The 16,235-nt window shown below is 31.9% G+C and overlaps 2 protein-coding genes across 2 annotated transcripts in view; both read left to right on the top strand.

Moving 5' to 3' along the window:
• LOC111706606 (electroneutral sodium bicarbonate exchanger 1) overlaps positions 1–16,235 on the top strand; it is a 41,560-nt gene that overhangs the window by 16,429 nt on the left and 8,896 nt on the right. Inside the window, exons 12-30 of the mRNA XM_023479519.1 lie at positions 557–638; positions 1,382–1,493; positions 2,158–2,240; positions 3,618–3,697; positions 4,214–4,307; positions 5,275–5,476; positions 5,573–5,645; positions 8,490–8,632; positions 9,804–9,900; positions 10,355–10,452; positions 10,786–10,930; positions 11,388–11,465; positions 11,919–12,028; positions 12,622–12,692; positions 13,717–13,751; positions 14,667–14,735; positions 15,021–15,096; positions 15,811–15,887; positions 16,104–16,161. Of these exons, the coding sequence (XP_023335287.1) occupies positions 557–638; positions 1,382–1,493; positions 2,158–2,240; positions 3,618–3,697; positions 4,214–4,307; positions 5,275–5,476; positions 5,573–5,645; positions 8,490–8,632; positions 9,804–9,900; positions 10,355–10,452; positions 10,786–10,930; positions 11,388–11,465; positions 11,919–12,028; positions 12,622–12,692; positions 13,717–13,751; positions 14,667–14,735; positions 15,021–15,096; positions 15,811–15,887; positions 16,104–16,161 (1,783 nt within the window). The remainder of the gene's footprint in view (positions 1–556; positions 639–1,381; positions 1,494–2,157; positions 2,241–3,617; positions 3,698–4,213; positions 4,308–5,274; positions 5,477–5,572; positions 5,646–8,489; positions 8,633–9,803; positions 9,901–10,354; positions 10,453–10,785; positions 10,931–11,387; positions 11,466–11,918; positions 12,029–12,621; positions 12,693–13,716; positions 13,752–14,666; positions 14,736–15,020; positions 15,097–15,810; positions 15,888–16,103; positions 16,162–16,235) is intronic.
• On the top strand, positions 5,805–8,189 carry LOC111706613 (protein-glucosylgalactosylhydroxylysine glucosidase). Its single transcript, XM_023479528.1, has 2 exons — positions 5,805–7,884; positions 7,964–8,189. The coding sequence occupies exons 1-2, from the start codon at positions 5,856–5,858 to the stop codon at positions 8,128–8,130; spliced, it is 2,196 nt and encodes a 731-aa protein (XP_023335296.1). The 5' UTR covers positions 5,805–5,855; the 3' UTR covers positions 8,131–8,189.

Here is a 16,235-nt window from a genome sequence, read left to right on the forward strand (position 1 = left end):
AAGGATTTGTTTGTTAAATACTTTTTATTCAAAACATATATGCCGGCAAAAAAGTATTTGAAAAAGAAGGCTGAAAAATTATGTTTAATAGGAGTATTTTTGATCGAAAGTTATAGCTTTCTGGAATATTGATTAATATTTAATGAATATTTAATAAAATGATTAAATGTACTAAAAAATAAAAACGCTTTAAATAGATTAAGAAAATATCTACTTATTTATAAACATCTATTTTCCTGATGAAAATATTTTAGATATTTTGGAAAAAGAATCTTTATGTATAAGTCTTGTTATCTCCTCGAGATTTTATATTTTCTCTATTTACAAAAATAAATGCGCTCTGAATTTAAAACAAAATATAACAATACATAAACATTTTCGTAATTTTTCTCAGAAAATAGTGATTTGAATCTAGTAAACAGTAAACTATCTTATCGAAAAATGACATATGACAAAATAATTCTATCGCTCATAAGATAAAAAGATAAAATAGAAATTTTACAAATGTTTGTATGTTACAAATGTTTGTGTTGTACTGTAAGTGTACTGTACACAGGTTACAGGAGGCGACCATCCTGGGAGATTTGACCGAGGTTCCTGTACCGACACGCTTTCTATTTGTACTGCTAGGACCAACTGTAAGTATTTGATTATTTATTGAAGTAATTTAAATAGACTGTACATAGATTTTAAGGGACCTTTCATTCATGGAGTGGCATACTATTTAATATTTGCCTGAATAATAGGTTGATTATTTTTAAAGCGCGGTTTATTTATTGTGAAATTTTGAATGAAAAAAAATTATGAAAAGAAGGAAATTGCAAATTTAACGAAATCTTCCTCAAATAAAGGTTTAAAGAGTACAAAGTACCTAGTGAATAATACTTACCACTAAAATGGAGGGTCACTTGAAATATTATTAGAGGGTGCTACTGACATCCAGGATTTATACACAGCTGAAGCTAGACTTGTTGAAATAATGATCACAGTTTTCTGTGATGTTCGCAAAAGATAATTTTCCGGAAAATGCAATCTTTTGATCACCTGATCGAAAAAATATTGATTATAAAGACCATTATAAATCATTATTTTTTATATTTTTATTATTATCATTACTATTATTATTATTATTATTATTATTATTATAATTATTATTATTATTATTATTATTATTATTATTATTATTATTATTATTATTATTATTATTATTATTATTATTATTATTATTATTATTATTATTATTATTATTATTATTATTATTATTATTATTATTATTATTATTATTATTATTATTATTATTATTATTATTATTATTATTATTATTATTATTATTATTATTATTATTATTATTATTATTATTATTATTATTATTATTATTATGGGTGGATTATCCCGGTACCATGAGATAGGACGAGCTGTAGCAACTGTAATGTCTGATGAGATATTCCACGATGTAGCGTATAAAGCTGTTAAACGAGATCATCTACTCGCAGGTCGTATTTGTAAATCTAAATCACGCACCTCTGACCCTTTAGTAAAAGTAAATTAAACTTAAAGTCTGACCGCGTCAACCTTGTTGCACCGGCTAGTCCCATTGAGTGTCTGCTTTATTTACTCAATGTCCGGGGGATACAGTACACACTGGGACCGGAAAGGTTGACCCGGCTCGCAAATTCAAATGTTCAATTTACAGAAAAATTTTCTTTTTACTTATTGAATGAGTTTAACGCGGTTTTAACGGGTTGAATGGTGTCGGTAACCTAAATTGTCGTATAGATATAAATATTATTAATCTGAAATTAACCCTGTGATGTTCTTTATACAATAGACCGGAACAAAGCTTATTGAATAGTGAGAAGTACAGGGTGTCCCAGGAAGCATGACAGTGGAGTAAAGGCTTGAAGATCGACTTTGATATTTGGCGTTTAGATTTTAATTTTTTTAACAAAACCAAAAGAACTTTCATGTTTCGTGGGACACCATGTAGTTAAACTGCGTTGACTATATAACTTGAACCACTTTTTCGCGCTGGTTTCACTTAAAGACAAGTGTTTCCATCAAGTCTAGATAGTTCATCTATACTTCTCACAATTCCAATATGGTCCCTCCCTACTCCCTTCAGTTTTGTCTGAATAAAGACGACATTGTATATGGTAGGTTTGGATGAATTTCTTGATGCTGTAACAGTTCTACCCCCCGGAGAATGGGATCCATCCATTAGAATTGAACCTCCATCCTCAGTAAGCAAACATAGATTAATTAGGAAACGTTAAAATCAATTTTCCGATTTCCTAAATTTTATATTTACTTTGCTCTTCTGTGTAAGTTTGTTTGTTTGTATCAAATAAACGTCAAAACGGCTGAAATGATCGGGCCCAAATGTTGTGTTGGACCTCGCTTGACCCCAGAGAAGGCTTATGGATAATCGAAAATCGAATTTTGAAAATCCACGAATTTTTTTTTATAAAATCCGCGAAATTTTTTGTGTTTTTTTGCAATGTATACAAAGAAAACACGTTCACAATTTAAATAAAAGATGGGCGCAAAGCATCCTCAACTAAAAGCATATTTAAAATAAAAAAAAACTTGAATAATGACGAAAAGAGATTATTAATTTAAAAACTATTTCTGTAGAATTGTTTAGGTCCTTAATAAAGGATATTCTCAAGAATTATCTAGAAAAAGTCCAGGGGCTTAAATTAATTATTTTTGTTCACGCCCCTGAACATATCCAACAAATTAACTTTTTGAATTATCAGAGAGTCTAAATTTTCAAACCCAGTTTTACAAATCAAATGTTTATTGTTTGTGTTAAAATATTTAATCAAAACGCGACCAGGGTTGAATTCAGTTTTCTGTTTAAACATACAGGGATGCCCAGAAAGAGAGACTTTATAGACGACTGAACGGAATTCATAATGTCTGTTCCTTTTAATTCATGATATCCTGCAACTATAAACTTGTTTCTTTTTTGGGAAATCTTTAAGTATGATGTTTACAGTCTCAATTCTTTATATGTAACCCTTTATTTTTAGCTTAAAACGATTGAATGCCATTTGCTTAGGGTTGGATCTGATGGAAAATTGCTGAAAATGTTACAAAGCTAATCAAAAGTAAATTAGCTTGAAATTTATTAGGGTTGAATCAGGTTCTTGCCGGGTTTCATAGAGTATTCTTTAACATATAAAATTCTATTCTTAGATTTCATTCATTGAACAAATTCCTCTGCTCTGTATATTGAACTATGTAGATTTTATTTTATCTCAAAACATTACTACTTCTTTTAAAGAGCTAAATACTAGTAAGAGAAACGGAGTTGAAACCTTAAAATTTTACTTTTATCCTTCGTGGGTTTATAGAGAGAACTNTTGTAGAAAAAAAAAATGTCCAACTTTTCTAATCAAAAACCTTTGAAAAAGATAACTTTCTTTTCTTTCATCCCTGGTCATCACTGTATGGCTTAGCTTTTAAAAGTTATTGTTTGATGTCTACAGGATTCTAGCATGTTTGATTTATATTTGTAAATCCTATTATGACAAATAAGACAAAATATGTCATAATTTAATAGTAAATAACAATGAGATGAAAAATTAAACATGAAAATATTTTTTATCCAGGTCCCTTCCCAACAATCGAGAAAGAACCCCAACCAACCTAAACAGGAAATAGATGAAGAGGAGGAGGAGGAGAAAATTAGGTATTCTTTGATTGATTAATTGATTGATTGATTGGTTGATTTATTTATTGATTGATCGATTTATTGAATGATTGATTGATTAGTTGATTAGCTTATTGATTAATTAAATGATTACTTGACTAATTGATTTATTGGACGATTGATAAATTGATTGATTAACTGATTGAGTGATTTATTGATTGATTGATTTTTTAATTGATTAATTTGTTGGTTGATTGATAAATTGATAGATTGATAAATTGATGGATTGATTCATTGAGTAAGTGAGTAAATGATCTATTGATTAATAGATTGATTTAAAAGTAAGATAATTTTCCCTCTTCTTTTTAAATAGATAGAAATGAAAGTATTGTCATTAGGTTAAATGAAAATAAAAATATAAAATTGTTGGAACTTAGCTTTTCCTTTTCAATTTAGTAGAAGTCAGGATGGAAGATTTAAAGTTAGGTAAAAGATTAATTTAGAATAAAATGGGAAGTGTCAGGATTAATGTGGATTTATCTTTAACACATTTAGGGAAGAGTCCGGATTAACCCGAACTGGAAGGTTCTGTGGAGGGTTGTTAAATGATATCAAGAGAAAGAAACCCTGGTACATCTCAGATTTCAAGGTCTGTTTAAATCAATTGGTACCATTATCACTTCTTTCCAATATTTTTGTTACAATAATCTTACAAGACTAGAAGGAGATGTTTCGTTTAATTTAAAATTTGGTGTTGATGATGCTCTAAACCTCACAGAGTAAATAAAATAGGTGTTCCACATTTTCTGAAAATATATTTCGGTCTGGGTTGACCCTCGTCAGTTCTTATGATATAATAACCATCAAAATCAATATTAGTCCTAACCTGATTGGGGGGATGTTCCCCCCCCCCTTCCTATGATTTTGCCCAACTTTTCAAGGCCTGCTCAGTAAAAAATAAATTAGAAATCTTTGATGGTTAGGGTGCAAGATAGGATTTTAAAAAGTTCAAAATTAAGTATTTTTACTTTTGACAAATATTAACATGTGACTAATATTTTATTACATATATTTCTTTAGGGCTTTTCAAATGTATAAAATTCTGATGTTTTTAAACACACGACCTGCCATTTGACTGTCCTCCACAAAAAATCAAAAAAAAAAATTTAGCAAAAATTCTAATGTCAGATGTTTTTNGGTAAAAACAAAACTTCTTAAAAAGAAAAGAAGATTCATTTGGTGTACTATCCTGTGTTAGTGCTCTGAAGATAATTATCTACTTAAATAAAAATAGATTGACTAAAAAGTAATATAGTACCCATTTATTCAGAATTAACTTTGGTTCATCTGAAACCCAATTCAATTTAGTACAACCCCATCCCTTATTTTATGTACGTGTTCAGACAGAAGTTCACTTCCTTAGAGGTTTCAGTCAGAATTCAATTGCACAAATTGCGCAGGCTTGCGAGGAATTGTGCGGAATTGCAGGGATTATACAGGCTTGCAATTGCAGGCATGTAAAATCCACTTGGTTGGAAACCCTAGTTTGAAGTAAAGCAATGATTTTTTTGCTATTGACATTGTCAACCCCTCTAAATAATATCATCACTATTTAGGATGCTCTTTCACTGCAGTGTGTAGCCTCCTATGTATTCATCTACTTTGCCTGCTTGACCCCAATCATAACCTTTGGTGGCCTATTGGGTGATGCCACCAAGAACCACATGGCATCCATGGAGTCTCTAGTCTCGGGAATGATTTGTGGTGTCTTGTTTGGAATGTTCTCTGGACAGCCATTAACCATTCTTGGATCAACTGGTAAGCAGTAGAATTTTTTGGAAAATAATAAAGAATACGTGAAAAATTTGGTCTATTAAATTTGTATGTAAAAATAACTATTTGCTGAATGTTAAGGTCCAGTGTTGGTGTTCGAGACAATCGTTTTTGATTTCTGCAAGGCACAAGAATGGAATTATCTCTCTTTCAGGTTAGCTAGCAGTAATATTTTTTCTTTTTTCTTTTCACATTCATTCACCTTCATCATAATATTTACTTCTGCATCTTATGGATTTAGATAAAAAAAATATTCTTATCACAGTGCGCATTAGGAGTTAAAACTAACCCTTACAAGTTATTAAGTCTTCTTATCTCTCAGATTACAGTATTCAGAATATTTCTGTTGCTAGTAGTATTAAGGATGTATTACTGTATGTTCATTAATATTGTTCTAACCTTGGTACTTTCAAAAACTTTGGCAGAGGACTCAATATGGCTGTTAAGATCTCCAACAATACCATTAGATTCTGACAAACCAAAGCTCATGCCTTCTCTTGGAAATGGAAACCTTGGTATGAATGTGTTTCTACCCTCAGTAAGGAAGCAATGTTTGTACTCAGGTCAGGATGGATCATCCCATAGAACAAGAATTCCTGGAAATGCAAACCTTCGAGTTGTCAATGTGGGAGACATGCTCTTTACATTAGATATGAAGCAAGGAATATTTGAAGTGTCCGGCAATAATGACAAATTTACGGTAGATCACAAATTACTTGTTCACAGAAAATACTCCAACTTGATTTTAAACTCAATAACAGTAACTCCAGTTGAACCTTCCAATGAGATCTTTGAAGCGGAAGTTGTTTACACAGATGCTGTGGATGACACTACAGAGGACATTAAGATTGATTATGACCCTAGAACACTGCATCTAAGGGAAAATCAACTTGGATTGGAACTTGTTGAATATATTTGTGGAAAAACTGAGATTACTGAAGGATCATATAAACAAGAATCCAGTGTCTGTTATGCATGGACTCCAATATCAAACCTCCTCTTCTCTGGACAAGAGGCAAACTACACCAAGAATTTCATAACAGTAATTTCTGATTCTGAGGAAGGCCTACAGTCAGAAATTGAATTGATATTGGATTTATCTCTGAAAAGTCTGGTAGAATCCCACATAAACGCTTGGGAGAATATTTGGGCCAAGGGTAGTATTCTAATAGATGGGGACACAGAGCTAGCACAGACTATTTTAGCAAGTATGTTTTACATTTACTCTTCTTTACCATTTTCAACCCCAATGGATAAATTTTGTGGACTCAGTCCAGGTGGTCTTAGCTATGGAGGATTAAATATGGATTATCAGGGCCACAGTTTCTGGGATACAGAGATATGGATGTATCCATCTGTTCTTGCTCTTCATCCTGAACAAGGTCTGGAACTTCTTAAATATAGAATAGATAGACTTGAGAGTGCTTTTAAGCATGCAGCATCAGGAGGTTTTAGAGGAGCAAGGTTTCCTTGGGAAAGTGCACTGACAGGATCTGAGGTTTGCCCAGATTTTGCTGCTGAAACAAGAGATAATCAAATTCATATTTCTGCAGATATAAGCTTTGCGGCGAGACAATATTTAGCAGTGACTGGGGACCTGAGTATGTTCAATGACCTAGAAGATTCAGCTAATGGTTGTGATTTTATCATGAATATTGCAGAGTTCTGGGCGTCAAGAATTAGCATTAATGAAGATGGAGTGTCTGAAATACTTCATGTAATGGGCCCTGACGAGGACCATGGAGATGTGGATAACAATGCATACACAAATGTTGCTGCAGCTTATGCAATTTTTTTTGCAGAATATCTAGGTTGTGCCGCAAACTGCAGCTATCAGATTCCCTCTAATTACAGTGATATGGCATCAAGATTAAAAATGGAATATAATAAGGAAGCAAACTTTCATCCACAATATACTGGATATGTTTTGGGCACTGAGATAAAACAAGCAGATGCAATCCTCCTTGGGTATCCATTCATGTATCCCATGAACACCTCCACGAGGGTGAGGGATCTAGATGAGTATGGTAAAGTAGTAAGGTCCAATGGACCTGCAATGACATGGAGCATGCATTCTGTTGGACATATAGAAACCCGTAACTTTGGTGAAGCAGAGAAATTCTTCAATAAAAGTTATCAAGCCTACGCCAGAGAGCCTTTCCTAGTTTGGACAGAACAACAGAAACCAGATATTGGAGCAGTCAATTTCCTCACAGGGATGGGTGGATTTCTTCAGGCTGTCTTGTTTGGGTATGCTGGACTGAGGATAAGGTTGGATAGGATAGAGTTTACTCCCAACCTTCCATCAAATACAAGAAGTATGGATATTGCTGGAATTGATTACTATGGAGCTGAGTTTAATCTGATAATAAATGAAAATAAAGTTATCATAGGTAAGTGTACAGTGCTACATTGTTTTTTGAATGCATTTTATAGTTATTGATTGTGATACTTACTTTTTACCATTTTTAGATCTTAAAAGAGTTTCCAAAGAATTGAAAGTGAAGCAAGGTTCTGAAACTGTTGATGTGAGTACTCCATCCTACCTTGAGCTAAGAGTTGAACCCTTCATGATTACACCAGGCAGTCGAGGATATTTGGAGAACTGTTCACTACCTAAGGATATTATTGGCCTTTGATGAAGTTTTCTATAATTTTGTACTTCTCTTATAAAAAAAATAAATTAATGCAAAATAGACAATTATTTATTTTAATGGAATTACTTTAGTTCTGTCAAAGCATATGTTGTGAATAGCTAAACAATGTGAGTTTTAATTTGATTACAAAACAAGTCAAATTTCTTTTCTGCACTCATTTCTAAACTTATTTTATGTAGCTCACAATCTCAAATAGGTTAACCAATAAGAAATTGTTAAAGTATGTCTCTTTGTAAAATATTGGACCAATGTGTTATCAATTAATATGATCAAAAGTTTCAAGATTTGTTCAATAGTAAAAGTTGAATTAGAATTATTTACCCAGAAACTCTGTATCCCAGGCTATGTATTGGAGCATGGATTGGATTGATCCTAATCATCTTGGTGGCAACTGATGCTAGTGCCATGGTCTGCTACATTACAAGGTTTACAGAAGAGAACTTTGCAACCTTGATAGCGGTCATCTTCATCATTAAGGCTGTAGGTAGGACTTTTATCTTACTTGTCAGTTTAAAGTTCTAGGATAAAGTTTTATAAATAATTACACTAAATTGAAGCTGGCTCTACAAAAAAATTTTATTCTTAAAAATAGTATTCTCTTCAAGATTCCGTTAGACAAAGGTCTGCAATATATAGAAATCCCAACCATTCAAAGTCAGGAAAATAAAAAATTCTTTAACATACAAATAAAAAATGCAAAATAAAAGCAAAAAGCATATTGGTTCTAAGGTTTGCAATGTGGTTGGACTCTAGTCGAATTGTATTTAAATTTTCTATTATTTTATTTTTATTTAAACATCATCTTTATTTTCATCATTTAATATCAAATAAAAATTATGATTGCAATCTCCTATAAATATAGTGAAGAAGCCTGTTACTGAAGATTAAATAAATTGCATGTTCCAGAATAAGCTTAGTAAAAGATGTTTATATCAATATTTCTATACAAACAAGTCTAATGAAGTTTTTCTTTTTAATTCCCTCTAAAAAACATTTCACTGCATTTTGGAATTCGGAAGAAATCAAAGTAAAGGAATTAAGTCGTTATCACTAACTCTAATCTTGTAAACCTTGGATATTTCAATATATGTTTTCTGTTAGATAAAGTAATCTATGTTTAAAATATCAAAGGTTACAACTAATTTATAGCAGACAATATAACAGTTTTGTCCTTCCTTTCAATTAAAAAAAAGGAATTTCAAATTTTTAACTGTTATTAAGTTGCATTTTTCCTGAGGTTTAGAACTGAAAACTTCATAATTGTGGATATCAAGAACAGTTCTTAATCTCCTCTTTTTGTTAATCTTTACTTTGGACCCAGAAAAAAATGTGTCTGAAATTCAACCAATCAAAGTGGCGTATGCAGAATCCCGAACAGCCAATCAGAAACCAGGAAAATAAAAAATTTTGGGCGCCATTTAATGAGCGAACTCTCGTCGATTGGAATTCCAAAAAGAGGGGAAAAGAGTGCATTATGCAGAAATCAAAAGTGTCCACAGAGGATAATTAGATGAAGCGATCGGTAGATTATATTAAGGGTTCGGTAGATTATATTTAGGGATCGGTAGATTATATTAAGGGATCGGTAGATTATATTAAGGGTATCCAATTCTAAACTGTCCGCTCAAGTGAGAATTGCTAATACTTTTGTTTAGATAAACTGTTATCTATTGGTGCCAAGACTCCAATCCATCCTAGCGACTGTTTCTGTATTCCAGAAGAAGAATTTCCAGGCTGGAACAAATCCATGAGGTAAACTTGAACCTATAAAGGGTAAGGGGCATTTGGTGTTGCCCCCCCCCCCCCGCTCTTATTTTCAAACAAAAGTCACATGTATGACAAAAACAATATTTTACGTTTCACTTCTTTTAAAACATCCTGTGTCTAATATATAACATTTTTGACATCTGAATTTTTCAGCGTTGAGGCAATTTGTGGTAATTCGTGTTAAAGTCAAAACTTGTTGATTCAAAATTGAAGCAGTGTAAATGCCCCGCCGTGTTAATGGTTAATGCTTTGTCGTCTTCATACACCATTTATATTTGCATTTATAACTTTGTGTGTGAATATATCTTTATAATAATATAATAATATTCCAAACTTTAATGTTGGGGAGTTTTACTGATATCATTCTTCTTAATCTACATGTGACAAAAACAATTTTTTAAATAAAACTTTTTATTTGATTTCTGATATATTTGTTCAGTATGCTGTTGGCTGGGGATGACAATGATATTGGCCTGAAATCCAAGCAGGCTTGTTCATTCCAAGCAATGATGAACAATACTATCACTGATGTTCATGGTAGGAATTTTATACTTAAATGTTCATATTTCTTTAATTGTTAAAAGTTCCTAATTTGGTAGCATATCATTCAATGCAAACGATGGTTTATCAACGTGTCTTAAACTGACGCGTAATTGCCATGCAAAGCCGACAATTACCGATGCAGTAGAAATGCGTAAGTCACTTTGGTAGAGAACCCACAATTGAAAATAAAAAGTTTTCAAAATTATAAACATTGATATATAATTCTAACTTAATCAGACAAGTTTTTTTTCGGGCATTGCCATCTTTGCATGGAGGCTCACTTAAAATTACGCTTACAGTCCTGTTGAAACAAAAATGTTTGACTAGGTCATGAATCGGTTGGATGCCACTATGTCCCGAACGCGTTCTTGATGAGCTGTCTCATCTTCGTCGGAACCTTCCTCATCTCCTTCCATCTCAAGAAGTTCAAAACACAGAACTTCTTCCCCACAGTTGTCAGACAGTACATTAGGTACTTAAAAACAGTTCATTAAGTAAGTGGTGTGCAGTAAATTAGGTACTGCAGTACAGTTCTTGAAGTACATAGGATGAAGTATATTAGGTATTGTAGTACAGATCATATAGTACAAATACAGAGTACATTACATTTAATTAAGAACATAGTGTGCAGTACAGTTTGGTAATATTTTACAGTCCATAAAGTACAAAGGGCAGTAATTCAAGAACTGTAGTATACAGTTCATAAAATACATAGTTGTAGTACATTAGAAACTGCAGTAAGTTAATAAATTACATAGTTGTGTACATTAGAAACTGCAGTACAGTTAATAAAGTACAAAGTGTACACAATACAGAACATTATTTTAAAAATTATACCTCTTGGAGCCTCACTGTTTAGTTTAAAAACTTGAAGCCCCCTAGGACATGTTATATTCATATATAATTCAAATCTAACGATAACATTTCAGTGATTTTGCTGTGGTGATTGCAATCCTATCTATGACTCTGACAGATATGATGGTCGGAGTAGATACTCCAAAACTTAGGTAGAAAATATCGCATTCAGTAATTCAGGCACCTTCTCCGGTCCGGTTTTAAACAATCTGATCTTGACCTTGAAGGAAAGGATTTCTGCTAATCATATCTGTAGTTGATTCTGACATTTTATAAAGATTTGATCAAATTAGTTGTGACTTTCAAACCTTTAAAAGCGACTGTCCTTGTATTTTTAAAAGATTCTTTCTTTAAAAGAGGGACACGTGTCTTTATCTTAACATTAATCTAATAAATATTGTGGAAGTTAACTTCTTTTACCAGCTTAAAATCACAAATTAAGATAACATTTTGCAAAAACAAAACATTGATATCCAATTCATTCTCGATCTGACAAAGCTTTTACGGGTATCATTGTGAATCAGACATGGCATATAATAAATGAAAGAACACTGGAACTCCCCTGCAGTCCCCTTCAAGCAAGTTTTAAAATTAATTCTATTCAGTGTTCCGGATAAGTTTGCTCCCACCCTACCCACTAGAGATTGGTTAATCCATCCTTTAGCTGACAATCCTTGGTATACTCCTATACTAGCTCTAGTCCCAGCTTTACTAGGTAATCTTGGTATACTCCTATACTAGCTCTAGTCCCAGCTTTATTAGGTAATCTTGGTATACTCCTATACTAGCTCTAGTCCCAGCTTTATATATTCAGGTTCTATCCTGATCTTTATATCTATAATTTATCCTGATCTTTATATCTAGGTTATATCCTGATCTTTATATCTAGGTTCATACCCTGATCTTTATATCTAGGTTCTATCCTAATCTTTATATTTAGGTTCTATCCTGAACCTTATATCTAGGTTCTATCCTGATTTATATATCTAGATTCTATCTTGTTCTTTATATCTAGGTTCTATCTTGATCTTTATATCTAGGTTCTATCCTGATCTTTATATCTAGGTTTTATCTTGATCTTTATATATCTTGGTTCTATCCTAATCTTTATATTTAGGTTCTATCTTGATCTTTTTATATATAGGTTCTATCCTGATCTTTATATCTAGGTTCTATTTTGATCTTTATATCTAGGTTCTATCCTGATCTTTATTTCTAGGTTCTATCCTGATCTTTATATCTAGGTTCTATCTTCATCTTTATATATATATATATATATAGGTTCTATCCTGATCTTTATACATATAGGTTCTATCCTGATCTTCATGGATCAGCAGATCACTGCTGTCATAGTTAACAGAAAAGAACATCAACTACTGGTGAGTTAGATAATGAATATTTTGCTATGGTTAAATCCTGTCTTCTGATTTCTATATTATACAGGGTGTCCCATGAAACATTGCAGTTGGTGAATAGTTTAAAATGTCTTCTTCCATAATTTGTTAAGTTGTTTGTTGGTAAAGAGAATAATTAAAAATATTGTATGAGAGTCATCTTGTAGTAAAATTAATTTCAAAGTAAAATAAATTTAAGTAAAAGATATTTTAACGAAATAAACTTCAAAAAGTCTTGAATATTTAATATATAATATGGAAGAAGACATTTAAAAGTACTCATCAACTGTCATGTTTAGTGGGACACCCAGTATGTTAATTGTTTTCCGAATGATTTAACAAAGAAACAAGTTTAAAGTTACTGGAAAGTAAAATTATACGCAAACATGAACTAAATAAATGTCGTATAGTTGTGTCCGATGTCTTTTTTTTGGGGTAAAGGTAACTAACCCTGTAAAAAACGCCCACAAAATATTATTTAAAAATGAAAAGTAGAAGTAATTTCAATTTAAAGATTGCATGGTTGATTTATAACAGTACCCTTTTTAACTTTGTCGCAGTAAAAATACCCGAATATGGTGGTAGGCGATTTTATCAATATAGTGAAGACGACTTTCGAGTTTAATTTTGATTTATGTAAAGCTAATTTAAACATTATGGATTGGATACAAAAAAAATGGAAACAGAGAGAAGCTGTCAATTGAAAAAGCTTATCTTTAATTGCTTGTAAACTTGTAATTCGATAAAAGCTTGTTAACAATTAAAATTTAAATGCAAAGTCTTCTTCATTATATTGCTATAATCGCCTACCACCGTACCTAATTATTTGAATACATAAGTTTACAAACACACACAAATATTGTACTGCATGGTTTAATTTAAAAGGGAGGGGAGAAAAGGAGAAAGAAAACAAAAAACTGTACATGAAAGTACTTAATAGTCCCTTTACTATTGTAGAAAGGGGCGGATACCATCTTGATCTCCTGATATAGCCCCTTTACTATTGTAGAAAGGAGGCGGATACCATCTTGATCTCCTGATATAGTCCCTTTACTATTGTAGAAAGGAGGCGGATACCATCTTGATCTCCTGATATAGTCCCTTTACTATTGTAGAAAGGAGGCGGATACCATCTTGATCTCCTGATATAGTCCCTTTACTATTGTAGAAAGGAGGCGGATACCATCTTGATCTCCTGATATAGTCCCTTTACTATTGTAGAAAGGAGGCGGATACCATCTTGATCTCCTGATATAGTCCCTTTACTATTGTAGAAAGGAGGCGGATACCATCTTGATCTCCTGATNAATGCATTTATCAGCAAACATTGAATAGATACAGGGTGTCCCAATAAACTTGAGGTTTGAGTGACGATTTCGATATCGTCTTTTATAATAATTCTTTGGTTTAGTGATACCTAATGAGAAAGCTGTAATTCGTAAGATTTATTTCGATTTATGTTTTGACTGCATACAGTTGTTTTACTCAGTTAAACAATAAAATTACAGTTTACAAACAGAGTATTAAACTTGTCTGTCTTCACTGTTCATCTTTACATTCATTTCGCGTTTTCATAATATAAACTTAAGCAGACATGATAATATTATGGCTTTTAAATCATGTATTACAAGTCGTAACAAAGACGATCTCGAATTCGTCGCTGAGTTCCCATGTTTATTGGGACATCCTGTAAGTAAAATCAAATATTAGATGAAAAAGACGAATTATGGTTCTATTTGTTTGTATTCCACACTCCACCAAACTCATGAGACATTACTGGTACGCCTTTTGGACCTCATAGCCACTCGAAGCTTTGATTTTAAAGTATTTGGTTTCATTCTAGAAATAAAATAAAAAAATTCTCAAGAGAAGATCGAGTTATTTATTGTTAACTTTTAAGGTTTTAATTAAACATTGAAATTTATTTTAATTTAACATGAAATTCACTGTTTTCTATAATTTTAGATCTTTGACCCGGGAATCTGAAGGAGCCGCCCCTGGAGAAAAACCTCAGTTCCTCGGAATCAGGTTTTTAGATTTAAAAAAAAGTTTTTCAAGATACTATTTTAAATTTGTTAAAAACAATGAACTTATTGTTTTGTGAAGACAACCTGAATATTAATTTGGTTAATTTTTTTGTATATGAAAAGATTCGCGAAATTGTTTAATTGTTTTTTTTAAAGTACAAAAAAGAAAGGCCTCGTCAGTTAATGACAAAAGACTTCAATTATTGCCGAAAGTAGAAAGGCGAGTTATTCATGTATGCATGCATTTAATCATTGTTTAAGAAATCATTTAATAATTTGTATTTAGAGAGCAGAGAGTTACCCATGTTTTGATCTTTATTACTGTTGGTCTCAGTGTATTCATGACACCAATTCTTAGCAAGGTTGGAAACTTTTAAAGGAAATACAATGAAAACCAGAACACTGGAATAGGATGATGAAATCAAACCAATAATTAAGTATATTTAATGTTGTGTTACAAAGAGAAAAATTTTATTTTAAGTACCTTATTAATTCATTAATCAAATTAAATTTAAAGTCGAAACTTGAATCTAAAAGTCTTCTTCATATACCCGAGTGTTTTGGTTCTTACTGTATATCATTTTTTTCGTGCTTTGGTTACAAATAAGACGAAGAGGAAAATGAAAGCGTCAATTCAAAAAAAAAAAAACTTAATTTCCACATTTCTCTTTGCAGTTGTAAATATTCTATTCATTAGTTTTATATTATATTATAATTCTCTCCACCTGTTCTGCACTGTACAGTACTGTACTGTACTGTACTTGCAGTTGTAAATATTCTATTCATTAGTTTTATATTATATTATAATTCTCTCCACCTGTTCTGCACTGTACAGTACTGTACTGTACTGTACTGTACTGTGCTGTACTTTACTGTACTGTACTGTACTGTACTGTACTGTACTGTACGGTGTGTTTCAGTACAGTGTACTATAAATGAATAATATAGATTCATATGCCTGTACGGTACGGTGTGTTTCAGTACAGTATACTTAAATGAATAATATAGATCCCTATGCCTGTACTGTACGGCGTGTTACTGTACAGTGTGCACTGTGCATAATCTGAATGCTTTAGATCCCTATGCCTGTACTGTACGGCGTGTTCCTGTACATGGGTGTGGCCTCCCTCAATGGCCTTCAATTCTTTGACAGGAAGGATACATTACATACAATTTATCAAAATATTATGAAATCACTCAAAAATTTTAGAATTTAAATCAAATGGAAAAACTGAAGGAAAAAAAATCAGCAAAAAACTTTGTAAACGTTATCTTATAGCTTTCATATGTTTTTTTAAATAGTTAACTGGTCAAGTTCAATATTTTTATGATATATTGCAAACAAAATATTTGAATGTACTGAATTCAGAATTCTGCTGCTTTTTATGCCGAAGAAATATCAGCCAGACTACCCTTATCTGAGACAGGTTCAACTAATTACCAAAGCTATACAGCTTTAATATACAACAGTGCGTAAGGATCTGCATCCGAATCCAAGCTA

The sequence above is a fragment of the Eurytemora carolleeae genome, unplaced genomic scaffold (assembly GCF_000591075.1).
Source record: "Eurytemora carolleeae unplaced genomic scaffold, Eaff_2.0 scaffold745, whole genome shotgun sequence".
NCBI classification, from domain to species: Eukaryota; Metazoa; Arthropoda; class Copepoda; order Calanoida; family Temoridae; genus Eurytemora; species Eurytemora carolleeae.

What these genes read in the sequence shown, in the direction of transcription:
- LOC111706613 (XM_023479528.1), top strand. Translation starts at nt 5,856, where the DNA reads ATGTATTACTGTATGTTCATTAATATTGTTCTAACCTTGGTACTTTCA. An exon ending in TGAAAATAAAGTTATCATAG is followed by an intron (nt 7,885 to 7,963) that starts GTAAGTGTACAG and finishes TACCATTTTTAG; the next exon opens with ATCTTAAAAGAGTTTCCAAA.